This window comes from Apodemus sylvaticus, chromosome 12, assembly GCF_947179515.1.
Source record: "Apodemus sylvaticus chromosome 12, mApoSyl1.1, whole genome shotgun sequence".
Lineage (NCBI taxonomy): Eukaryota > Metazoa > Chordata > Mammalia > Rodentia > Muridae > Apodemus > Apodemus sylvaticus.
Window position 1 is genome coordinate 41,478,750 of NC_067483.1, and position 25,707 is coordinate 41,504,456.

General features: G+C 43.5%; 1 protein-coding gene across 6 annotated transcripts; it reads left to right on the top strand.

Annotated features, from left to right (window-relative positions):
* The first annotated feature begins 4,859 nt into the window (after positions 1 to 4,859).
* Positions 4,860 to 16,579, top strand: Ube2t (ubiquitin conjugating enzyme E2 T). Of its 6 annotated transcripts, none has more exons than XM_052200735.1 (7): positions 4,860 to 4,913; positions 9,866 to 10,043; positions 11,597 to 11,666; positions 13,459 to 13,564; positions 14,044 to 14,142; positions 14,242 to 14,319; positions 16,216 to 16,579. In XM_052200735.1, exons 2-7 carry the CDS (start codon positions 9,935 to 9,937, stop codon positions 16,360 to 16,362), a joined length of 609 nt encoding a protein of 202 aa, XP_052056695.1. In that variant the 5' UTR covers positions 4,860 to 4,913; positions 9,866 to 9,934; the 3' UTR covers positions 16,363 to 16,579. The 6 variants fall into 6 exon arrangements, with proteins under 6 accessions (XP_052056695.1, XP_052056694.1, XP_052056698.1 ...); XM_052200734.1 differs by having other exon boundaries at positions 4,876 to 4,974; XM_052200738.1 differs by lacking the exon at positions 16,216 to 16,579 and adding an exon at positions 15,664 to 16,193 and having other exon boundaries at positions 4,876 to 4,974.
* The last annotated feature ends 9,128 nt before the right edge of the window (positions 16,580 to 25,707 follow it).

A 25,707-nucleotide genomic window follows, 5' to 3' on the forward strand; every position in this document is an offset into this window, starting at 1 on the left:
TAAAAGGGTTAATTCTTTAGATAATTAAAGTACATATCCACCTAATTGAAGAGAAATGTATCTTCCAGCTATGTGGTCCGTAAGAGCAATAATTATTATTATTATCTTAATTGCTTTAACTACATCAGTCAAAAATTATACCACAAAACATCTGTCCTCATAGACTTGAAAAGGCTTTGTTATTTAAAATGAAAACTTTGTATGTTTTTCCCAAGCCATCTTCACCCAACCAAAACTCAAATGATAAATTTATACAGTCAGCTCACTGAACAAGTTTGATAGCTTAAGTTTCTTAAGTACTCTAAAAATAAATAAATAAATAAAGATTTATGTATTGTCAGGGGCCTGCCCCAGCACATTGACAGGGCGTCCCGAAAAATGCGACAAGGGGTGAGTTAGGCTAGGTGGTCAAGGAGACACACAACTCTGACTGGCAATCAAATTAGATTGCTTCTTTATTTAGACAGGTTTCACAGAATGAAGACAGACTTATGACTATCCAAGAAGTACAGATTTTATCATTTTGTGTCTGGACATATGTGTGAATATATGTTTCAATACATATCAGGGTTACAAGTTGTCACAGTTAGAAAATACAAACAGAACAGATTTTATTTTTATTATTAGTCCTATAACTACAATTCACAGAATCCAAAGTATGTCTTCATCAAGGCCAACACACATATTATATGACAGCCTGCTTTTATGCTGGCAAGAGAAAATATCTGAACCTGTCCTTTTATGAACAGCAAATACTAACCCCTCAATCCTTTTACTTTATCATTTCTTCATCTACACTATAAAGTAGGAAAAGGTTATTTTAGTTAATCTATTTTATTTACTGAGTTCTATTCCCCAGTGGTGTACCCCATCTTTATACTGCATTTTCAGAGAGCTCTCAGTCTATTGTAAAAAGAGGCTTAGTGTCTCTTACTAATTCTCCTGGCCAGTCAGAGTCTGCCAATTACTTCTGTTTACTCTGCACCGACTATACTGTTTGAGTTTGCTTAGGGGCAGATACCCCAAGAACATTTCTGGATTCATGGCCTCATTTAGAGCTTTCTAGTTCTTGATTATCTGAGCTTATCACAATCTCCAGGGCATAAGGAAGACTTCCAAACCCTGTCCAGATAAAGTTGTTTCCCTAAAAGCAGAAAGGATTCTCAAAAAAAAAAAAAACAAAAAAAAACTCAGACACCATTTTCTCAGGAAAAGACAGCAAATGAACTGCTGGGCAGAAAGTCCTCAAGAACGCAGCACTCAAACACCAAAACCTAACGTGAGAGGCAGGAGCACAGCCATGGCAGTGCAGTAGCGGGCGCAGCCTTGAGGGAACTGTGGCAAACAGCTGTGCCAGCCTCACGGCGGTCATTCCCTATGACTACGAGTCTATTGACTTGTGAGTATCTGCACACAGGAATGTATAAGTACACACCAATGCCAGAAGAGGGCCTCATTCCCTGGGCTCTGTAGGTACAGGTATTTGTTGGGCCCCAACTTGACAAATAGGTGCTGGGATCTGAACTTAGGTCTTCAAGATTGAATAGCAAGCATTCTCCCTACTAAGGCAAACTCTCCAGCCTGCTAATAAGACATTTGTAATACAAGTTAAGTCCAAACAAAGAATCCTGTGTACAAATAAAATACAGGTTTTTTTTTTTAATAGTTTCAAAATATCTGGTCTGGGGACATGGCTTAACGGGTCAGAGTATTTGCTTTGCAAACAAGAGGACCTGGGTTTGAGCACCAACCCCAGAACCAGCATAAGCAGCCAGGCACAGCTGATTGTACCTACAGATGATAACTGCTGCACTGGGAAACACACGGTGATTCTCAAGAGCCGGCAGGCCAGCCAGCCTAGCTAAAACAACGTGCTTCTGGGTCTGTGTACCGAGAAATAGAGGAAGATCCCCACCATCGTGGACTCACAAGAGCTACCTAGGTGCACCTACTTACCCACACACTTGAATGCGCCTCATGTAGACACAGCACACACATACCACACACTACACACATTCGCTAAATAAATAACTGGGCCAACCCAGACTTCTGTCAGGTAATAATTTTCCATATTTACATTTTAATTGCAACATTAGAACACTCTACTTCTAAAAGATTATGACAAGTTTGCCATGGTGGCACGTGCTAACTTAGAAGACAGTGGCATGTGCTCATAATCCTAACACTTAGAAGACAGAGGCAAGGGGGTTGGGCGTTCAAGTCTAGCCTTGAGGTCAGCTTGATATATATATATATATATACATATATATGTATATATATGTATATATATGTATGTAGCCGCCCGCAGCCACATGTGAACTGGAGACCTGAAAGAGAATTCTGGGTATAAATGGGAAGGCGACGAAAGAGAAATGAGTCAGGACGACATTTTGCCGATCAAGACTGACTTTACTATTATTTAGCCAATATATATATAGTCTTTAGAAAACAACCCTGCCCCCCCCCCCCATCAAGGAGAAGGCCAAGAACTCCCTGGCTCCTCTTCTTAGCGGGTCGCCTGCTGGGAAAAGACTTCAAGTCTCGCAGGTCTCTGCTGGTCTCCAGGTGAGACTGCCCTGAGGCAGCCTTGGATGTCAAGGTGAGAACAGTATTGTTCTCAGCAGAACAAAGGCCAGAGATAACACCAGCGGAAGGCTGGGCGCTGGCAGCCAGGAATGTTGTAGCTTGAATGAGGTGGGCTGAGAAGTCCAGCTCAATGCTGTGGGGGAAGGGATATATATATATATATATATATCCCTTATATATATATATATCCCTTTTATATATATATATCCCTTTTATATATATATATATATAACCTTATATATATAAATATATATATAAATATATATATTTATATATATAACCGTTTATATATATATTTATATATATAAAACCTTGCCTCAAAGGAACAAAATATAATAAATAGTGATGATACCTAGGCAGGAGGATTGTTGTGAGTTTGAGGCCAGCCTGGAGTTCAGAATGAGACCTTTACCAAAAAAAAAAAAAAAAAAAAAAAAAAAAAAAAAAAAAAAAAAAAAAAAATCCTAAACTAGGGAATACACATTTTGAACCCACAACTTGGTAAGCAAAGGCAGAAAGATCTGTGTGAGTTGGAGGCATCCTGATCTAAATAGCTCCAGGCCAACTAGATGCTGCATCATGAGACACTGTCTCAAAAAGAAATCCTAAATTAATTAATTAGAAGTTTAAAAATAACATTTAGAGCATTCTTTTTGGCCTCTATTCCCACCAGTTAACATGCCTCCCTCTGGTGGACACATGGAAACTGTACCGCTAGAATGAGATCCTTTCTGTCTTCTCCCTCCTTTCCTTTGATCCAACTCAATACAGTCTGTGTATTTCTAAGAGACACTTTTAACTCTGTTTTTCAGAGAACCGTCTGAGGCAGGTTCCATTTCAAGGCAGAACTAATCGACATACAGTCACTATTGGAGTTGGGAGAACAAGAAAAGATGCCGAGAAGATTAGATATCATCAGATAGCATGAATGCCAGTGGTAAGCAGTAATCCCAAAAGGCAAGCAGAAACACTTCCCTGAAACGAATAAATCCTAACCATGAATGCAGACTCTCAACAGCAGATTGAAAATTACATCAGACCGTTACATGACTCTTTATAGTTCATAAGTTTTTAACAGTTTGCAAAATTCACTAGTTACTCACTGCCTACAGCTAAAGTGGGCAGAGTCAGTCAGAGTCCGAGTGAGTATGTGGGTCTCCCCAAGACAAAAACACTCCATGCGACCTCCATGAGGAACCCGTTGCAGCTGAACAGCAGTTTGGAATAAATGCAGAAATCATTGCAGCATCCAAAATGATATTAGCTTAGACGTTCAGAAAGGCCGGCTGCTAGGTCTACACAATGGAGCTGTACAATAAGCAAGGAGCAGCAAAAGAGGAAGATGGTTGCTTGGTTGACTTTTGGTCCCACCCCCAGGGTTCCCATAGTTGAAACCAATTCCAGTTCTGCAGTCTCAGGTCTTACACTTTCCTTTCTCTCCCGAGGATGGTCCACTTTGAGCACTGTGTCCTCAAAGCTGACTTGGTTATAATCATGCACTTGGTTGTTTAGACAATATTACCTTTCTAGAGGCGGAAGAGCACAGTGAACGTAGAGGGGAGGGGAAAGTCCTTATTGCAAAGGATCTCTTGCATTAACCCCTAACTTGTTCAGTTTCCACATGAACACTTCCAAGGGTAAAGAAATTTACCCCATCCCCTTTATTCCTCAGAGTCCTGATGGAATGCTTTGTCCGCCAGAATTATAAATTTAAAAAAAAAAATTTTTTTTTCTGCTGGAGGAAATCTGTGTACCCAAGGCTGGTCTCAAATTCTCAATCTTTTTATTTCAACATGCCTGCGCAACCGGGCTCAGCTAACTTTAGACTACTGATCTTAGATGAAGTAGTAAAGTTTTCCCTAACATTACTTAAAGCCTGGGCGACCTGGTAGCCATTGGGAAGCCGACTCAGAAGTGCCAGGAGTCTCAGGCTAGCGTGAGTTACATAGCAAAAGTCCAGCTAAGCAGAGGCTGCATCGCGAGATCCCGTTCTAAAGAACCAAAACAAAGCAGCTATTCATCAGTCACTTCTCCAGATTTAGTGTGTCCAGTTGACTTTATTTTCTCTCCTGTAGGTGACTTCCTAGCCTTCCCAGCTGACAACTTACAAACGCGACACAGCGGGAACTAGGAATTCCGGGTACGGGTGCGCGCGCGCCAATTTGAGCCGTGCGTAAGCGAACGCACGCTCGGAGCGCTGGCCAATAGGCGGGCGCGCGCCTCACCCAAGTTTACTGCGGACCAATCACGGTCCTCTCTTGGAAGGGGGTGGAGTCATTACAACGGCCTCTGAGATTCCGCGGGAGCACTGCAGACGGCGTGCCGCGGTAAGAGGGGCTGCTAAGGGGTGCTGCGGGTGCCACCCGAGGGAACGAGCCCGAGGTCACGGTGAGTCCCGGGAAGGAGTCCCGTTTCTGCTCGAGCGGTCCCGGGAGGAACCGCCCTGGGCGCGCCAAGGCTGTGCCTCGGTGCAACCTCCAGCATCTGCACCTACCCAGGTTCTGTGCATTGATTCTTTACCTCAGGCCTGAGGCACAAAACAGAAAGCCAGCGCTCTGGAATCTGAGGTCAGCGATACAGGCTGCAGATGCAGATTTAGGAAGAAGCACTGAGGGTGAAAACGCTAGGTGGGGCACGCTATTGTCCTTTGATGTGGCCTCGCACATAGTTGAGAAGGAATTTTATGAAGAGGGCAGTTGTAAGCATGTGGAGAGTGATTACTGGAAAAGAGGCTAAAACGCCCGCTTTAAAACAGTTAAGAAGAAAACATCTAGTGGAGCCGTGGTGTAAGGAACTTTGTTGTGATTGTTTGGTTGGGGGTTTCGTTTTGTTGTTTGTGAGACAGGTGTCGCTGTAGCCCAGGCTGACCTGGAACTGACTTCTGCCCAGGCGCCTCCAGTGTCTATGCCACCAAGCAAGCCCCGGCTCTGTGAAGAATCTTTATAGTCAGGAAATACACGATAACGCATGACTTTTATGCCAAGGGACTTTTTGAATTTTTATTTACTTTTATTTCTTGTGTATGAGTGTTTGTCTGCATGTATGTATACGCACCACGTGTATGCCTGGTGCCCACGGAGGCCAGGGGAAAGTGTCAGTTATGAGATATCAGATGGGTGTTGGGAATTTAATCTGTTTTCTCTGGAAGAGATGCCAGTGCTCCTAACAGCTAAACCACCTCTCACCCCAGAGGACTTTGCATATACCAGTTATCATAGTCAGGTGGCTTCTTTGAGAGAAACTGCCTTATTTTTTTTTCTCATTCTAATCTGATCAGCATTATCATGATTCCACTGTGTTCTTATTTTATATAAAGATACAGTTTATAGTTGTAGATAGTTTTATTGTAATTGGTTGTCCAAAGACAACTTTGGATTACTGGGACTGAATCAAGTTGTCAGGCCTGTGCAGTAAGGGCTTTAACCCGCTGAGCTATTTTTCCAGTCCCCTGTATTGGCAAGAATTTTGTTTTGTTTTACTGAAAATAGTCCTTCGGATTACTGTGTAAAATAGCAGTGCTTTGGCTGAACAAGACGTGGGGAGAAAACCAGTAAGCAGCAACTCCAGCACTCCTCCATGGCCTCTGCACCCCCACCTTCCTCCAGTTTCCTGTCCTGTTTGAGTTCCTGTCCTGCCTTCAGCAGTATACTATGATGTGGAAGTATAAACCAAATACTGCCCCCCCCCCCAAGTGCTTCCCTTCCCCATCCCCAATAACAAGGCTTCATTAGGCTTAAAACAATAGCGGCTGAGCACACATCTTAAATCCCAGCAGAAGCATTTGAGGTCAGCCTGGTCTACAAATTGAGCTCCCAGACAGCTAGGGCTACAAAGAGAAACCCTGTCTTGGGGAGGGAGGGAGGGAGGGAGGGAGGGAGGAGAGAGAGAGAGAGAGAGAGAGAGAGAGAGAGAGAGAGAGAGAGAGAGAGAGAGAATATTAAGATACAAAACACTGTAAATTATTAAAATAAGTTATTCTGAGGTTTTTCTCTTGTATGGAAGGGGAGTCAAAGGGCCAGTTAATTTTATTTTTATGTTGTATGTATAAATGTTTTGCATCCATGCATTTCTGTGTACCATATGCCTGCCTGTTGGGTCCCCTGGAACTGAGGTCCTGGGTGGTTATGAGACACCATGTGAGTGTTGGGGATCGAACCCAGGTCCTCTGAAAAGCAACAAGTCTCAATCACTGACCCTGCTCCAGCACCCTCTTATTTTATTTTGTTTTGTTTGAGACAGGATCTAGTATGTGTCACCGTGGAAGAGAGCCTCCTCCTGGACACCTGCAGAAGATCATCTCCTCCTGGACTACCTTTGGATTAAGATGTAGAACTCTCAGCATCTCCGGCACTATGCCTGCCTGGGTGCTGTCGTGCTTCCTGCTATGAGCGTAATGGACTGAACTTCTGAAACTATACGCCAGCCCCAATTAAATGTTTGCCTTTATAAGGGTTGCCTTGGTCATGGTGTCACTTATGACAGTGAAACCCTAATTAAGATTCCAGTTGTACCCTTCAGCAGTGTTGAAAGCTTTTCCCTTTGAGGTTAGAAGTCAGAAAAGAATACCAGGTGTCTGCTCTAGTTAGGATCTTGGAAATTATCTCCAAAACAAAAGATAGGAAATTCACTGGGAGAAGTAAGCTTATGTAGTATTGTTACACATATTACCATCCTTCTTCCTAACCCCAGGTAGATTCAACTTCAGAATCAAGGTTAAGATTAATTACATTTATATATGCTAGTAATGTATTGGATATGTACACTAGTGCATTTATATATACTAGTAGTATATTAGAATGTGTACTGGTAAGAAATGAGTAAGAAATAGAGGAACTTTGTTTTATTTTGAGATAGTGTGTCTTATTTAGGGTTTTGTTGCTGTGAAGAGCACCATGACCAAGCTCAACTCTTAGGAAAACATTTCATTGCGGCTGGCTCACAGTTTCAGAGGGTCAATCCATTGTCATGATGGGAAGCATGACATCACCATGCAGGCAGACTTAGTGCTGAAAGAGCTGAGAATTCTACATCTTGAGCCAAAAGCAGCAGTGGGAGAGTGTCTTCTGCAGGTAGCCAGGAGGAGACTGGAATTCCACACTAGGTAGAGCTTAAGCATTAGAGACCTCAAAACCCACCCCCACGGTGGCACACTTCCTCCAACAAGACCACACCTCCTAATAGTGCCATTCTCCGAGGGCCAAGCATTCAAACACAAGAGTCTGTGGAGGCCAAAGCTATTCAAACCACTACAAGGTGAGATGGTTAATATTGTAGGATCTAGAATCACATACTTCTGGATGTGTCTGTAAGGACGCATCTAAATTGACTTAAGGTGGGAAGAGTAACCATAAATATGGGTGGGATCATTCTACAGACAGGGGTCCCAGACTGAATAAAAAGGCAAATATAGCTGCCTGACAGGAAGCAGAAGCAGGGTGACCAGCTGCCTCCTAGTCCTACAGCACTACCATCTCCACCACCCTGGACTGTATCCCCAGGCTGTGAGCCAAAATAACACTTTCTTTTCTTGAGTCACCTGTGTCGCCGATTTTGCTGTAGCAAGGAGAAAACTGACTAATGCAGAGGACCCCACCCTGTGGCCCAGGCTGACCTCAGACCCAGAGTAATCCTCCTTGAGCTTCTTAGTGCTTTAAGCACACAGGGTCTCCTACACCACTGGCCTCAAACCATACAGTCACTGATGGCAGCGTGCTGCTACCTTCCTGCCTCAGCTCCCAGCTGATGAGATAGAGTTGTGTCCCGCCCATGCCCACCATAATATATGCAATACTTAGTTACCTAGCAACTGGTTGCTATGCGGCCCTCTCTTACCCCTCACACAGGCCCAGTAGTGCAGGGTCTTGCTCATACTAGGCAAACGTCCTACTGTTAAGTTACATCCCCAGCCCCTGAACTGAAGACAGTTTACATTAAAAAAAACAAAACAAACAAACAAAAAAAAAAAACTGAGGTAACTAGAACATTGGGGTTTGATTGAGAATATTCTAGATGATGAATGGAAAAAATCCAGAAGACTCAACAGATCCACACATGTTTGAAAAATTAATTTATGGTAATATTAGAAGGGTGGAGTTTCCTTTTTTTCTTTTTTTTTTGTAAATAGTGCTAGGACAATTGGTTATTTATTTGCAGTGGGGGAGAGGTTAAAATTGGACCTTCCACCTCTAACTATGCACAAAAACAGTTACTGATAGCCAAAAGATTTAAGTAAAAAGAATAAAATTATATCTTTTAGTTATTTTTATTTTATGTATGTGTTTGGCCTGCATGTCTGTGTACCACATGCATGCCTGGCACCTGAGGTATTATGAGTGGTTGTGAGCTGGGAATCAAACCCAGGTCCTCTGGCAGAACAGCAAGTGATCATAACCACTGGGCCATCTCTTCAGCCCTAAAGTTATGTTTTTTTAAACGTAAAGAATATGTAGGAAAATAATTTTAAATGTGAGAGTATGGGAAAGATTTTAAATGGATTAACATTAAGAATATATTCATTAGCTGAACTTGGTGACCCAGACTTCTAATCCCAACTACTTTGTAGGAAAATCACAAGTTTACGGGCTTACTAGAGTGAGTTCAAGATCAGCCTGGGCAAAAGCTGAGGTAAAAGTTATGAACAAGATCCAGCACTGCAAAAAGAAATGAAGATGTGTTCATCTACACTGTAGCAAAATAATCTATAATGTGTGCTGTTATATCTATGTACATCAAAATCATAGTATTCTGTAGGTGGTTGCTGGTTGGGTGGATGTGTTTGTAGGTGTTACTTTAGGTGAAAGAGACTTCATAGGAAGATTAGAATACTAGAGTAAAATGGCCTGATTGACAGGGTGAGTTCCCTGAAAAATTAGGAGAATGCAGAGTCCATAATACATGGAGAGAATGTCAGACACTTACACCCTAGCTTACAAGTATCTCCAAATGTTGGCTGCTTTTGTGTCACTGTCATAAAGCATGTAGACTGCACACAGCTCCTTGCTGCCCGGTCCCTTGATGCCTAGGCATACTTGGATATATTTGTGAGCAGAACTGGACCAGCCTCTCTTCTTAGAACTTAATAATTTATTAATGGAAGCAGGCATTCATTTTAAACTTTTACAATTATTATTATTTGTATTAGACCAAAAGTTCATGCAGAAATGGAAGTCAGGCTCCTTTGTCACAGAGAGTAGTAAGAATCTGTTCTTCATTAAGTTGAAGCTGTGCTGGAAATGCTAGTCAGCGTGGCTGTTTCATGGTTGTTTCTTTTCTTTTCCAGTACACCCCCGCCAGCCCTCAGTGTGGAGCAGTGAACTGTTTCTGTTTATGGTTCCTTTCATTTGAGATCATGCAGAGAGCCTCACGCCTCAAGAAAGAACTGCACATGCTAGCCATCGAACCTCCCCCAGGCATCACATGCTGGCAGGAAAAGGACCACGTGGATGATCTGCGAGCTCGTAGGTATCCCATCATGCCTTCGATGATGGTGGTAGCCCTACTGAAGATTGTCCTAAATTTCACACATTGGTAGAAATTCAAGTAGCACATAGTAAGGTGAAAGGGCCCTTCCATCTTTCCTCCTTAGTTGGCTTGCTTGGCATTCCAGACTTCTTATATCTTGCACTGGTTTGTAATTAAGGTTGTCTGCTGGGTGTTGGGAGCACATGTCTACAATCCTAAGATTCTGGAGGCTGAGGCAAGAGAAAGAGGATTGCTCCAACTTTGAAACCAGCTAGGCTACAGAATGAGATCTCGTCTCAATAAAGATTTTGTTGGGGGGGTGTTGCAGGGGGCAGGGCAGGGCCAGTAAGATGTCTCTGTGAGTTGGGGCACTTGTCACCAAGCCTAACAACTCAAGTTTAATCTCCAGGATCTATATGGTGGAAGGAGAAAACCAGCTCCTACAAGTTGTCCTCTGACCTCCACATACATGCCATAGCATGTGTGTACACATTCACAATAATTATAATTCACAATAATTGTAATGTAAAAAAGAATAAAGAGACAGGTTTAGGTAGTATCTGTGTAGCAGTGTTTGAGGATAGGTGGGCAAACAGGAAACACTGCATGGAGACACAGTTAAGCCTTAACTGAATTAAGCCGGGCGGTGGTGGCGCATGCCTGTAATCCAAGCCCTCTGGGAGGCAGAGACAGGCGGATTTCTGAGTTCGAGGCCAGCCTGGTCTGCAGAGTGAGTTCCAGGACAGCCAGGGCTATACAGAGAAACCCTGTCTCGAAAACAAACAAACAAAAAAATCCGGACGTTGGTGGCTCACGACTTTAATCCTAGCACTCGGGAGGCAGAGGCAGGTGGATTTCTGAGTTGAGTCCAGCCTGGTCTACAGAGTGAGTTCCAGGACAGCCAGGGCTACACAGAGAAACCCCGTCTCGAAAAAAAACCAGAAAAAAAAAAAAAAGCCTTAGCTGAATTACTGTCTTACATCCAGTTCTTCTTTTTTTTTTCCTTTCATTTCTTTTTTTGTTTGTTTGTTTAGTTTTGATTCATGAGTATGTATGATTACATGCACACATGTACAGGTGCCTAAAACAGCCAGAAGAGGGCATCAGATCCTCTTGAGTTAGAGATACAGGCAATAGTTATATGCTACCTGATACTGATGCCAAGATTGGAACTCTGGTCCTTTGGAAGAACATTGAGCACTGAGCATCTCTCTAGCCTTATACCTAGAATTATAGACCTTATTAGGTTCATTTGGTACAATTTCTGTTGCTGTTTGCCTTTTGAAAAAGGATCTCATGTAGCCTAGATTGGCCTCAAACTTTCAATATAACCTAGGGTGCCCTTGACTTTAAAATTCTCCTGTCTCTGCCTTTGGAGTACTAGGATTTCAACCTATGCCACCATGTGTGGTTCATATACTGTTTCCTGCTGAACCTGGGCTTTATATATGCTAGGTAAGCGCTCTACTGAGTTACATCCTGAGCCTTTTGTATGGTAATTAAAATCATCTTGTTTCTCTTTTAACTTTTCTTCCTTTCTTTTCTCAAGAAATACTAGGTGGAGCCAATACACCTTATGAGAAAGGTGTTTTCACACTGGAAGTTATCATTCCTGAGAGGTGAGTATGAATTAGAGTCAGCTTATAAGATAAGACACAGCCATTGAAAGACAGACAGTATACTATTTAGAGCATTCTTGACTAGGAATGTGGTAAGTTGTTTTTGTCTCTTTGAAGTTCAGTTTTCTTCTCTAAAATAATGAACCACATTGAAACTGACCCCCCTCCCAAAAGTGGTAAGTATATATTTTATATAATATGAAATTGACTGGGCTGGAGAGATGGCTTGGCGGGTTAAGAGCACTGACTGCTCTTCCGAAGGTCCTGAGTTCAGATCCCAGCAACCACATGGTGGCTCACAACCATCCGTAAAGAGATCTGATGCCCTCTTCTGGAGTGTCTGAAGACAGCTACAGTGTACTTAGATATAATAATAAATAAATCTTTAAAAAAAAATATGAAATTGACTCTTGTAGACATTTTAGGTGTAAATTTCATATCATTGTGCTATTTGTAGGTTTGGTTGGTTTGGTTTTGGTTTTGGATTTTAAGAGTCTGATTTCTCTGTGTAAACCTGGCTGTCCTGGAACTTGTTCTGTAGACCAGGCTGGTATCAAATCCAGAGATCTGCCTGCCTCTGCCTCCCCAGGTGCTGGGATTAAAAGCATTGCTGCCACCACCTGGCGTGTTGTGCAGTTACTAATATTTTATTTCCAGAACTTTTTCATCTTCCCAAACGGTAACTTCATACCCATTAAAAATACACCCCCCTCCCAGCCTTCGCTGACAGCAGCCCCTGGCTCTCCCCTCCTTAGTGTAAGGCCCCTGCAGTCAAAGGTCTTGTGAGGCTCCAGTCAGCTGAGTTGTAGCTCTAGTTTTGGGTCGAATGAAGAGGGATGAAATGAATGTCTTAACTATTAAAACTGGACATTTCTGTACCATGGTGGGGTCTGGACAAACTTGTTAAGCCTGAATGAGTAGCTTAATAATTATGTCACATTAGTTCTGAAAATAGATCATAACTTTGCAAGGTCTGTTTGTCACTGAAGAGATATGATAACTAAATCTGGTATGTAAGTCTAGTTGGAACCTGTTTGAAGAACACAGCTCTAAAAATATTTGGAGACAGGGGCTGGAAAGATGGTTTAATGGCTGTTCTTACAGAGGATCTGGTTCAGTTGAGCTCACAACTGCCTATAGCCCCAGTTCCAGGGGATCATACACCCTCTTCTGGCCTCTGAGCACCAGGCATGTTAATGGCACACAGGCACACATATGTGCAGGTAACCACACATAAAAAGTAAATAAGTTAATCTTTTTTTTAAATTTGGAGACAAAGAAGTTTGAATAAATGATAACTGGGGGATTCTTTTTGAAAACTTTTCAAAGATATAATGGTATCACAGTAGGTCAGTGTTCTTACTCTTAGGAGATACTTGGTAGGGTTTAGAAGGTGGTGGGAGATCTAAGTGTTTTTAGTTCCATTATTTCAACTTTTTGATTGCTAGTAATTTTGATTGTTGGCAAGTTTGGGGAAGATCTGCCTTCCAAATGCTGTCTTTCTGTTTTTCTAATCCATTGTTATTTTACATAGCTACTAGTGACCAAGAAATGATTTAAGGTGTAGAATGAGCCCCTGCCCCTAACTGAGGCGCTGATAGAACTGATGACAGTTGATAGCTCTGGGGTTGGAGAGTGTTTTCTTTAAGGCCTCCCTTAGGCTAACATGCTCGATGGATGGCTCCACACGCGTGAGTATGTGGGCACCATAATTGTAAGGCCCAGTATGATGATGCACACCTTTAGTCATGAAACAGCACGGAAATCCTTTCCTCCTCTTACACATTCACAGGTACCCATTTGAGCCTCCACAGATCCGGTTTCTGACTCCAATCTATCATCCAAACATTGATTCTAGTGGAAGGATTTGTCTAGATATTCTCAAATTGCCACCAAAGGTGAGTAAAGGTTAAAGAGTTGACTCTGACGTCTGTTTTCTTGGCATTGGAAAGGGGGAAGCAAAGCGGACATGGCAACCCATGACTTTGATCTGAGCACTCTGAGGTAGAGCTCCGTGAGTTCCAGGACAGCCTGGTCTGCAAAGCAAGTGCCAGGACAGCCAGAGGAACCCTGTCTCAACAAAGAAAGGAAGGAAGGAAACTAAGAAAGAAAGGGGAAAGCAAGAGGATTAGAAATTAAAGGTCCTCCTCATTGACAGCAGTTCAAGGCCACCTTGAGTTAAAACTCTGTCTCAAACACAAAAACAAAAAGTCCTTAGGTTATATACAATGAATGTCACATTCCTTTTGATTTTTTGAGACAGTGTTACATAGCCAAGGATGGCCTTAAACTCCTGGTCCTCCTGCCTCTATCTTATAAGATAGAAACTACAGGCGTGGGTCAATGTCACATTGTCACACATTTTATTTGTATATAGGGTGCATGGAGACCATCCCTCAACATCGCCACTGTATTGACCTCGATTCAGCTGCTCATGGCGGAGCCCAATCCTGATGACCCCCTAATGGCTGACATTGTAGGTAGCACTAGCACTAGCCTGCTTTATCTGTAATATTTCAGCTGGTGCTCATCATAGCTAATCAGTTTCTCTCTTTCAACTCTGATTTCATTTCAGTCTTCAGAATTTAAATATAACAAGATAGCGTTTCTCAAGAAAGCCAGGCAGTGGACAGAGACTCATGCAAGACAAAAGGTAAGATATTTGCTGATATTATCAGTTTGAGAAGACTCAGCGGTTGGTAGGTGGGGGATGGAGAGTCACCTTTCTTTAAGGCCTCCCTTAAGTTAACATGATCTGTTGACTCTGCACCCAGGAGGATTATATGGGCGGTACGAACTGGACTTGGTGGATTATATTTTAAAAAGAAAATTAAGGCCCAGTATGGTGATCTTTAATCACCTCAGTCAGGAGGCAGAGGCAGGTGGATCTCTAAGTTGGAGGCCAGCCTTATCGACATAGTAGTAGTTCCATCCCAGTCAGAAAAAATTTTAATCAAAAATAAAAAGAGGGCTTAATATTGGAGAAAGATAGGGGATGGGTCTGGGAGGAGGTGCGGAAGAAGTAGGGAGTAAATGTCATCAAAATACATTGTATGAAATTCTCACATAATATTAATAAAATATAATATATATGCACATATATACATATTATCATGTATGTCGTGGGGCTGCAGAGACAGCATAATGGTTAGGAGGGCATGCTCCTCTTTTCCTGACCCAGCATTCCTGTCAGGAGGCTCACAACTGCCTCTAACTCCAGCTCTTAGGGACCTGACACCCACTTCTGGACTCCACAGTATTATCATAGCAAATCAGTTTCTCTGTTTTAACTCTGATTTCATTTCAGTCTTCAGAATTTAAATATAACACTCCTGTGTACACAAACACACTGACAGATAATTACAAACAAAATACATCTTTAAAAAAGAAAATACAGATCTGTGTTCCAGATTAAGCACTTAGATAAAAATAGAATACATGGCTAAATAATAGTTATTAAGTTTTCTAAATCCATATACTGTGCTTTAGAATGGCTGATTGGATTCTTTCTCTTGTTTTAACCATTTGAAACTTATTCAGCAAAATGCTTAGCTGCTCATCTCCCAGTTGTCATCTTCTGACAACACTAGAGGGCAGGCAACATCTGCTTGATAGTTTTCTCTTCTTGTGAGTAGCAGGGATAGAAGGGAGGCAACTCAAGTTTTCTGATTTGTCCTTTTGAATACTGAGCCGGGGATTAGTTAAAAAATAATGAGAAGGTAGGCCTGGAAGGGAAAGTTTTATTTCTTATGGGCCCATATTCATGGGAAAGGGTGTTTAAGTTGCTGGTATTTTGTTTTCTGTTTGAGACAAGGGTTGTTTTTGTTTGTTTTTTGTTTTTTTGGGTTTTTTGGTTGTTTTTGGTTGCTTGGTTGCTTGTTTGGTTGTAGCCCTAGCTGGCTTGACCTTACTATGTGCTGGCTTAAAACTCAGTAGTCCTCATACGTTAGCCTCTTGATTATTGTTGTTATTTTGTTTGTTTGTTTGTTTGTTTCAGGTTTTTTTTGAGACAAGGTTTATCTGTGTAGCTGTGGCAGTCATGGAACTCAATCTGTAGACCAGGATGGCCTTCTATCTGCCTGCTTCTGCCTCCTGAGTGCTAGGATTAAAGGAGTATGTCACCACCGACCAGTGCCTCTTGATTGTTGTAGAGATACATCATTATGCCTAGTTTTTTGAGTTGATAAAGTTTGAGATGAAAAAAAATAAGGTATGCAAAAAATGTTGACAAAGATGCTTTTGAAGGGGCTAGAGAGATGGTCAGCAGTTAAGAGCACTGACTGCTCTTCCAAAGGTCCTGAGTTCAAATCCTAGCAACTACAAGATGTCTCACAACCATCCGTAACAAGATCTGATGCTCTCTTCTGGAGTGTCTGAAGATAGCTAGAGTATACTTACATATAATAAATACGTAAAAATCTTTACAAAAAATGCTTTTGAAGGAAATACATTCCCACTAAAATCTTAAACAAAGATCATCTAGACGTGGCATTACAGCTATTTTCCCATTGACGCTGTAGATGTGTTTCTCTCCCTCTCACCTTTGCAGGCTGATGAAGAGGAGCTAGGCACCTCATCGGAGGTTGGTGACTCTGAAAACAGCCACTCCACACAGAAAAGGAAGGCCAGGCCACTAGGAGGAATGGAAAAGAAGTTTTCCCCCGACGTTCAGAGAGTCAGTCCTGGTCCCTCTTAGTGACTGGCAGTCTGTGTCAAGGTGGTCTCTTTTGCTTGCTGCTTTTGAATGTTTTTCTTAGTGTTTGATGACAAATGTTTGTATCCTTACAAAAGACCTTGTATGTTTATGAATTCTGCCATGCAGCAATTCTTTAAGGATAGTTTGTTTTATTTATCTTGTACATATGTATTTAGAAAACTTTTAAACTTGAAAAATAAATAATACTTAATGTTAAGTGTGTGTTTATACGAAATGTGTGTCAGGGAGTAACTGGCTATAGTGCTATATGATCAGAATGTTAAGATATTTTGTCATCTTACCATCACTAGAGACACAATGTTTGAATACATGAAAAATAGTTGTTAGGAATCACCCCCTAGGCTTTGGGGGGTGTGGTTTTCAGAAGCCTTACACTGTGGACTAAGGCAGCGTACCCTTTGCCAGTGCTTAGTCGGTCTCAGCTTTGGCTCTGGGGTTTATGTAGCTGGGAATTACTACAGTGTAACTTTCATTTGTTCACCAGTCTCTTTTGTTGTATGTTGAGACAGAGACTTACTGTGTAGCCAAGGCTAACCCAAATGCAGAGGAGTGTCTCTGCCTCCTGAGTACTGGGTTTACAAGCGTATACCTCCATGCCTGGCCTGTGACAAATACTATTCTGCACAATTAGTTGCCAGACTTTAATCCCCTGTGATTTCATAATCTACTTGTCTTATGGTAGATTTGGGGTGTAATCTGGCCAGCACTTTATCCTCCTAGTCCTGTTATCCTGTTAAATGACAGAGGTAACAGGCTGGAGTATAAATCAGCTAATGTAGGAAAACGGTACCTGAACTATGTGAATATAAAGGGAATATAAAGGCTGGGCCTGCCTAGGCAGAGACTCTATAATGTCTCTCTGTATCCCAATATAGCAGTGATGTTTCATACATAATAAGTCAAATGCATCTCTGAATACACGTGTGTTCTGCATCTGCTGTCACTCAGTAACAAGCTGCTATATGTGTCCTGACTTACACAGAGAATCAATGTGAATTTATCTGTTCATTAATGACAGGTAACATTTGCTGAAAATGCAAATTTCTACAGATTGGGATTGAACTCACAGTCTTGCATATGGTGGGCAGATGTTGTATTACCGAGTTATTAGATCACCTACCCTTACAGATTTCTTTCCTTAAAAATATTTAATGTTATGTGCATATGTGTTTGTGTGGGTGTATGTATGTGCACCTTATGCATGCAAGAATCCAAGGGACAACAGATCCCCTGGAACTGGAATTACAGATGGTTGTAAATTGCCCCGTGGGTAATGGGAACCAAAACCAGGTCTTCTGCAGGAGCAGTAAATGCTCAACTGCTGAGCCATCTTTCCAGTTCCTTTATAGGATGCTTGAGCCCGCTTCTTAGAGTCAGTTACTATTCTCTAAAGTCTAGAAATTAATTTTATCCCAGCTCATCCCAGTATCCCTCACACTCATGAGGCAGACCTGGAGCTCCTAGACCATTAGGGTGATTTCTGCTGTTAGTGTAATCAGCCTTGTCCTTCTAAATGAAAGGAGGAGGGTAAACAGGTTGGCAGCTTCAGAGGCTCAGCAGTATCAGGAGATCTTGGCCACCCCATCTGCTTTACATACCTCTGTGGCTGTTTATCCTTAAGGTTCTCAAAGGTGAATGACAGTCATGCTTGCTTATCCACATCCTGCTGGAGCCCTGGGGCTCTGCTTTCCATTAACAAACATCTCATTGGTCTACCTTAAGAGCAATCACTGTGCCAGGGAAATACTCTGCACTGGTTGGTTCAGGCTAAACCAGAGACCAAATGAAAGGAAAATCGTGTATCATAGACGAAAATCCGCTACACTGATTTTTCACCTAGACTAGTCAGCTCCACCAGCTCCCTCACTTCCGCTGCCAGCATCCTAGTTTAAGCTGCCATCGTCCCCTGTTCCTTGCCACTTACTTTGTGGTGCTCCCAGCTGCAAGAGTGACCTCATGACAGTGTAAGTCTGATTTGGCGTCCCTCCTGAAGCCCTCCAAGTGGCTGCGTTTGCAGTGAAGATAGCAATAACAACAACATTAGTCTACTTCCCTGACCCATAAGCCCTTTGTGCTCTGTCCGCATTGCACCTCCTTCCCCTGTAGACACCTCCTACTCCTGCTGTGGTTCAATTCAGTGCCGCCACAGAAGTTTGTTAGCCAATAAAGCAGCTCTAGAGCCCCAGGTACTCTGTAGCTCATAACTCATACCCAATTTGTTTTCTTCATAGCCTAACTAAGAAAATGTGTGTGTCCATTGTCTGGCTTCATGTGCTGGGGATAGAGTGGCAATGGGGACTTTTTACAAAACATAACAGCTGAAAGTGGAAGTCATCCATCTCTGGTGATTAGAAAAGTCCCATCTCCTCCGCTCATCAGGAAATGGCTGGGAAATGGCTGAAAACACGGATGAATTCAAGATGGAGATGAAGTCAAAGCCATCCTCGACTACATAGCAAATCTGAAGCCAGCTTGAACTCCCAAGACCTTGTCCCCATCCCCTTTTTATTTAGATTTAACTTGAGAGGGGAAAAAAAGGAAAAAGAAAAGCCAGTTCTAGCTCTGATGGGTACCAATACTGCTTACCAATTTAATACTCTTAAGATTAGACCTTGCTGTTGAGGTTTTGTCTTTCATTGTCTATTGCAATGCTAAGTTCAGGCCCCTAAGACCTAGAGCCTGCAACTAGCCGCTGTCACCCGACCCCTAGTTAATTGTGATTGGTAAATAAAGACGCCAACAGCCAAGAGCTGGGCAGAAGAGATATGGGTGGGGCTTAGGTTTCCCAGGCTTGGAGGCTGGAAGCAGAGCCACTCTGGGATAGCTGAGCCAGAAAAACGTGGCCGCGTGGGCTGGCCAACTGGAGTTAAGAGCATAATAACAAATAGTAATAACTCAGGGTTATTGATAGGAAAGTGGATCCTAACAGCATGGTGGGTTGGCAGCTAGCTACCCAGCTATTGTGCTGCCTAAGGCATATTAAAAATATAAAGGCCATGTGTGTCTTTTATCTGAAAACAAATAGTCTAAGGCGGAGAAGACTCCCCAGGCCAGGATTTTAAGTATTATGAACTACACCTTCGTCGTTGGTTTTCACATGTGTAGAATAGCCATATTATGGCACTTAGAGACTGGTGAGCGTGAAGTGGAGCTTGGGGCCCCGCATGGTTGACCTCGGTACAGGGGCCTGGAGACGGTGACCCAAGCATAGGTGAGCCCTGGGGAGCTGCCACGTCCCCAGCCTGCTTGCCAGCCTGCTTTGTTCCTGGGACAACCAAACTGAGCTGTATTTTCAACTTCAAACCCCTAATTAAAGAGGAGAGATGACATCCATGACTGATCATATAAACATTGCCGATTCCAAGTTCCCCTCCCCTCCTGCCCCCCACCCAGTCCCCCACTTCACCTCTCCCCACAAGCTATCTAAATAAGAACAGATTTTACCACCCACCTTGTGGGCAGGCAGCTGACGCTAGAACGAGCTATTTATCCTTTGGCTGCTTCGGGAATTCAACACATACAAATAAAGTTCCTTTTCCAGCCAAGTGTGTATTTTTCCATCAGCGTGTGCCTCTCCCCTCCCCCCCCCCCCCCCCCCGCCCCAGGTTGTCTTGTTTAGGTTGGGGTAGCCTAAAGAAAGGAAGGACAGACTGGGCATGTGGGGTGTGGTTTTAGAACCTGCTCCCCAGGCTGCTGGGCAGCTTGCAATCCAAACCTGAGCAGGGCTGCCACTGAAACCCAGGAGAGGCAGAGCAATGGCCGACACAGACACACCATGTGAAGAAACAACACATTTCACTTGCTGCTTAGCAAATGTCACCTACCCCTGCCTCCTGCCATTTCCCCCTTACCCTGGAGAGTGGCCATTCTGCTAACAAGTAGTTTAGATCAGAGATGACAGTCTGTCCAGTGTCTTTCATCCTTTCCAGACAACTTTAGGGCTTTACCTTTTATGTCCTGGCACTACATCCCACCAGCCCGGCCCTTCCCAAGTGTCGCCTGCCTTCTGTACCCAGGGTTCTGAGATTATTTAATTTGGACAAGGAGCTTCTCTCCAAATGACTTCTCAAACCTCCCACCAAAAGCACCCAGGGGCTGTGTTCTGTTCATCTCCAGGTTTCTACTCAACCGAGAGTCACTGTCAGGTACTAACTCCTTACATTAAAAAAACAAAAAAACAAACAAAAAAAAACCTTTGATTTTTTTTTCCCCCAATAACCTGCAGCATTTCGGTACTATCATCCTTATTTTACTGATAGTGCATCTGAGTGAGGTTAAGTAAACCCTAAGGACAGTGACTGCTCCCTGCACTTCCTCCTGATGCTAACATTCAGCAGTTGTACAGTTCTGGCACTAACGCCAAACTCCAAACAGAGCAGCGCCCAGTGGCTCTGACTACCTTCTCAGCTGCTCTTTCCAGTCTCCCCTGCCCCCTCCTTCAGCATCCTCTAGCCTTACGTTCCCACCGAGCCCCATGTCCATATGATAGCTGCTCTGGCTTGTTTTATGTCAACTTGACAAAAGCTAGTCATTAGAGCTGAGGGAGCCTCCGTTGACAACATGCTTCCATAAGGTCAGGCTGCAGGAAAGGTTGTTGGGCATCTTCTTAATTAGTAGTGGATGTGGGAGGGGCTCAGCCCACCATTGTGGGTGGTGCCATTCCTCAGGTGGTGGCCCTGAATTCTATAAGAAAGCAGCAGGCTGAGCAAGCCATGAGGAACAAGCCAGGAAGCAGCTCTGCCTCCAGGTTCTTGCCCTGTTTGAGTGTTAGCCAAACGAAGTCTCCTCTCCATCTTGGTTTTGGTCATGGTGTTTTATCATAGCAAAAGTGACCCTAAGACAATAGCCTATCCTGACTGTCATGCTAACCCCCTTGACCACCAAACTCCAGTAGATACCTTCTCCTACTCTAAGGTCGCTGAGACAAAGGAGTTCACTTCTACTACGCTTGGGTAGGAGGTGACAGGTGGGACTTGTTAAAGGAAACTCTTCAGCATCTTTCCATGTAAGTACCAGAAATCCCCACACATGCAAACAAAAATCATTGGCTCACTGCCTGTAAAGTCCAGAAGTGTCTTTAGGCATGGCTAGTAGAGATGCCCCCAGGATCCCAGCGCCTGTGCAGCCTCCCAGACCAGCAGCTCCAGGGACAGTACTTTCTTTCGCTCCACCAAAGTTTTTGGATCAGATCTGACTGCAAGACTTGGTTCTCAGCCCTTCTTTTGGCCAATCAGTGAGGCTAAAGATAAGACTGATAAGACCCAGATCACATTCCCACCCATGAAACCTGGAGTGAATTGAACCTCATGCTGTAGGAGCAGGAGGCACTTCCTGAAGGAAATTGTTGCCAGAGGAAGGAAGTGGTTCCGGGGCAGGAAACGTCTACTCTAAAGGAATTGGTAACTAGAACAGCACTGTTTCAATCATGACAGCCAAGGGAGAAAAGTCAGAGACTCAAACCTTTAACCCTGCCTTTTAAAGAATCTGTACACAGTGGTTTCTTCTAAGATTTATGTATGTGACTGTGTACCTGCTCATCACATAGGCCAAAAGGAGGCTTTGACTCCCAGAACATCAAGTGCTTTTAACCTTTGAGCCATCTCTTCAGCCCCTCATACCATCTTATAAACCCAAAGGTCACAACACAGACCTGGGAAATGGACAGAGTGGCAGTTCTTAGAGACAGCACTAACTCAGACAAGAGTGTAAGAACACAGGAGTAGTGGCCTGTGTCACCAAGCCTGACAACTGGGTTTGCTACCCAGGACCCACATGATGGAAGGAGAGAACTGACTCCCTTGACTTGTCCTCTGACCTCCACATAAACTCTGGGGTAATGTCTATATATAGACACACACACACACACACACACCAAACAAAAATAAATGGGGAAAAGGACGATACTATTATAAATGGAGACTAGAGAGATGGCTCAGTGGTTAAGAGCACTGGCTGCTCCTCCAGAGGTCCTGAGTTCAATTCCCAGCAACCACATGGTGGCTCACAACCATATGTAATGGTATCTGTTCTCATATATGTTAAAAAAAATTACAAAGGCCCAGGCAGTGGTGGCACATGCCTTTAATCCCAGCACTTGGGAGGCAGAAACAGGCGAATTTCTGAGATCAAGGCCAGCCTGGTCTACAGGGTGAGTTCCAGGACAGCCAGGGCTATACAGAGAAACCCTGTCTCAAAACAAACAAACAAATAAACAAAAAATTACAAATGAATTAGTTCAGACAGAAAGTTCTCTCTTGTTCTATATTCTTTGTATCTTCTGGCCAAATTTATGGACAGTCTTTAAGGATATATTTAGCTATGTTAATTTGACTCAAAATTTTTTTTCTAACACATGGTCTCATGTAGCCCAGGCAGATCTGCCTTGTGTGTCCCAAGTGCTGGTTTACATGCATACCCCACACACTTCTAACTCACTTTGTCCTCTCCTCAACAAAAAGATACCAAGCATTTCCTCTGTTTGATCCTAGAAGAAAGAACTGAGGATACAGTGAGTAAGGCCAACAGACTCTCTTCAGAGATATGACCCTGACCCCACCTCATGGTGCCAGACTTCAGCTTTTCCCCAAGCTCTTTCAATCCTGGAGTTTCTACTCCAACTGAGGCTGCGTCATTACCAGTAGCTTCTCCCAGTGCCAAGCCTCAGCTGCTCTCTATGACCCCTTCGTGCTTTCAAACCCAGGGCCACCTGGGATACTCTTAGCGGCCAGCATGAGATGCAGGCCTGGACCCCTCTGCACCAGAGCTTCTGTGTGCTGACTCTGAAGACATAGTCCCAGAGAATTTCACCTCAGTGATGCAGCTCCCTTCTTAATCGCAGCTAATTGTTCAGCCCTAGCTAGCTGGCCTCCGCTGTCCCAGCAAAGCAAAGGTTCCACTTGCATACACAAACAGCCGAGAGCGTCTTCCCATCCCTCTGAAGTTTCATGGTCCTGGCCTCTGTCATCTGTGTGGCCCTCAGCATCCTTCTCGCCTAAGCTCCCGCAACAGCTCATTACACTCTGAGCAAAGTTGGAACCATTTTCACGGTCCTCCCAAAACATGAGCAAAGTTGTCACATAGCCCACAGTCCTGGTACCATTTCTGTCTTAGTCTGATCTCTATTGCCATGATTAAAACACTGACTAAAAGCAACAAAGGTTTATTTGGCTTACATGTACCAATCACATTCTATCATTGAGGGAGGTTAAGGGAGGAACTCAAGCAGGGTAGGAACCTGGAGGCAGGAACTAAAGTAGAAACCATGGGAAAATGGCTCCTACTGGTTTGCTCTCCATGGCTTGCTCAGATTTATCTCTGTCTCTCTCTGCCTGTCAGTCAGTCTGTCTGTCTCTATGTCTCTATGTCTTTCTGTGTCTCTGTCTCTATGTCTGTGACTGTCTCTGTCTGTGTCTCTGTCTCTATCCCTCTATTTATATCTTGTACCATGTATAGGTGCCCACAGAGGCCAAAAGAGGGTTTCTGATTCCCTGGGACTGGAGTTACAGGTAAGCTATCACATAAGTGCTGAGAACTGAACCCAGGTCTGATGGAAGAGCAGTCAGTATCCTTAACCAATGAGCCATCTCTCCAGCCCTCCACTAGCTTTCTACTACCTGCCCGGGGGTGACAACCCCACGGTGGGATGGGTCCTTCCTCATCAATCATTCAGAAAATGTCCTTACAGGGGTATTTTATTGGCCTGTAGAGGCCAATATTATGAAAACATTTTCTCAGTTGACAAATTGAGGTTCTCTCTTCTCAGATGATCCTAACTTGTGTCAAGTTGACAAAAATAAATAAGAAAAAAAACACGTATCCAGCAGGACATAAAATTCTATGAAGAAAATGAAAAGGCTTTATTGATATTTGAACTATATTTGCCTTTTTAAAAAGCTGAAGCTTTCTTGTGGTATCCTGCAAGAAAGAAACCAAGTACATATATGTTTTTTAAACAAGGATTGTAAAAATCGGGAGTTAGGAATCGGACCAAATAGTAGACATTTGCCTAGCATGCAGAAGGCCATGGTTCGTCGACCAGTATTCCAAAAGGGGATTGGGGACCCAACAAGTAGGAGTGGAACTCAGTCAGTAGCATGTTAGCTGAGCAGGCATGATGCTCAGGGTTTGGTCCCCAGCACCGCATAAACTGAATATGGAGACACGTGCCTATAATCCTGGCACTGGGGAGGTAATGGCAGAATTATCCTCTGCCATACAGCAAGTGCGAAGCCAGCGTTTGCTGTAATGAGACTCTCAGAAAAGAAAACAGAAGAAGAAAGCAAGCATTTATGTGTGCATGTATGTGCGCATGTGTGTGCACATGTGTGCACATGTGTGTGTGCATGTGTGTGCTCATGTGTGTGCATGTGTGTGCTCATGTGTGTGTGTGCATGTGTGTGCTCATGTGTGTGTGCATGTGTGTGCGCATGTGTGTGCTCATGTGTGTGTGCATGTGTGTGCTCATGTGTGTGTGTGTGCATGCACAAGTGTGCGCACACAGGCATATATATTATGCATGTCCATTCTTGAAGGATGAGACAGTGTCAACGCTGGGAAGCAGTGAAGTCTTAGAAATGGAACAAAGAGGGACAGAGAGGGGAGCAGGCAGGGGAGACAGACTTAACTTCTGCTCTGAGAGCCATGTCACTGTAATACTTGTTCAAAAATTAGATTAAAGCTTTTAAACAAAAGAGAGCAGGAAGGGGGCAGCGGTTGTGGTTGCAAAGCAGATAGACATAAAAACAGGCCTGCAGAAAACAGCAGAGCACACTCGTGGTGGGCAGGAGTGACTAACACCAGAATCCCACTGGCTAAAACCCAGAGCTGTCTCAACCAGGACAGCCTCTGGTTTTAGATAAAAACCCCACCACGCCAAGACTCTAGGGTCCTGGGTTTGCTTAGATGCTCAGATTCTGAACGCATTTACTGGCGTCAACCACACGTTTTTCCTCTTAACCAAGTCTAACAAGGCTGAGAAAATGGGCTCCCCTGTCGTTGAGCCAGAAGGATGAGGAATTTTGAATATTCCATTCAAAACGAGCAGAGGTCAGGTGTTTGTGAAGACATCATATGTCTCTCAAAAGGGAATCAGCTAAAAAAAAAAAAAATGTACATTGGCCGGGCAGTGGTGGCACACGCCTTTAATCCCAGCACTTGGGAGGCAGAGGCAGGCGGGTTTCTGAGTTTGAGGTCAGCCTGGTCTACAGAGTGAGTTCCAGGACAGCTAGGGCTACAAAGAGAAACCCTGTCTTAAAAAACAAAAACAAAAAAGTACATTGGAAAATATTTAAATGTAGTGACGGAGGAAGAGGTAAATGGGAGGAG

What these genes read in the sequence shown, in the direction of transcription:
- Ube2t (XM_052200735.1), top strand. Translation starts at nt 9,935, where the DNA reads ATGCAGAGAGCCTCACGCCTCAAGAAAGAACTGCACATGCTAGCCATC. An exon ending in CGTGGATGATCTGCGAGCTC is followed by an intron (nt 10,044 to 11,596) that starts GTAGGTATCCCA and finishes TCTTTTCTCAAG; the next exon opens with AAATACTAGGTGGAGCCAAT. An exon ending in ACCCCCTAATGGCTGACATT is followed by an intron (nt 14,143 to 14,241) that starts GTAGGTAGCACT and finishes ATTTCATTTCAG; the next exon opens with TCTTCAGAATTTAAATATAA.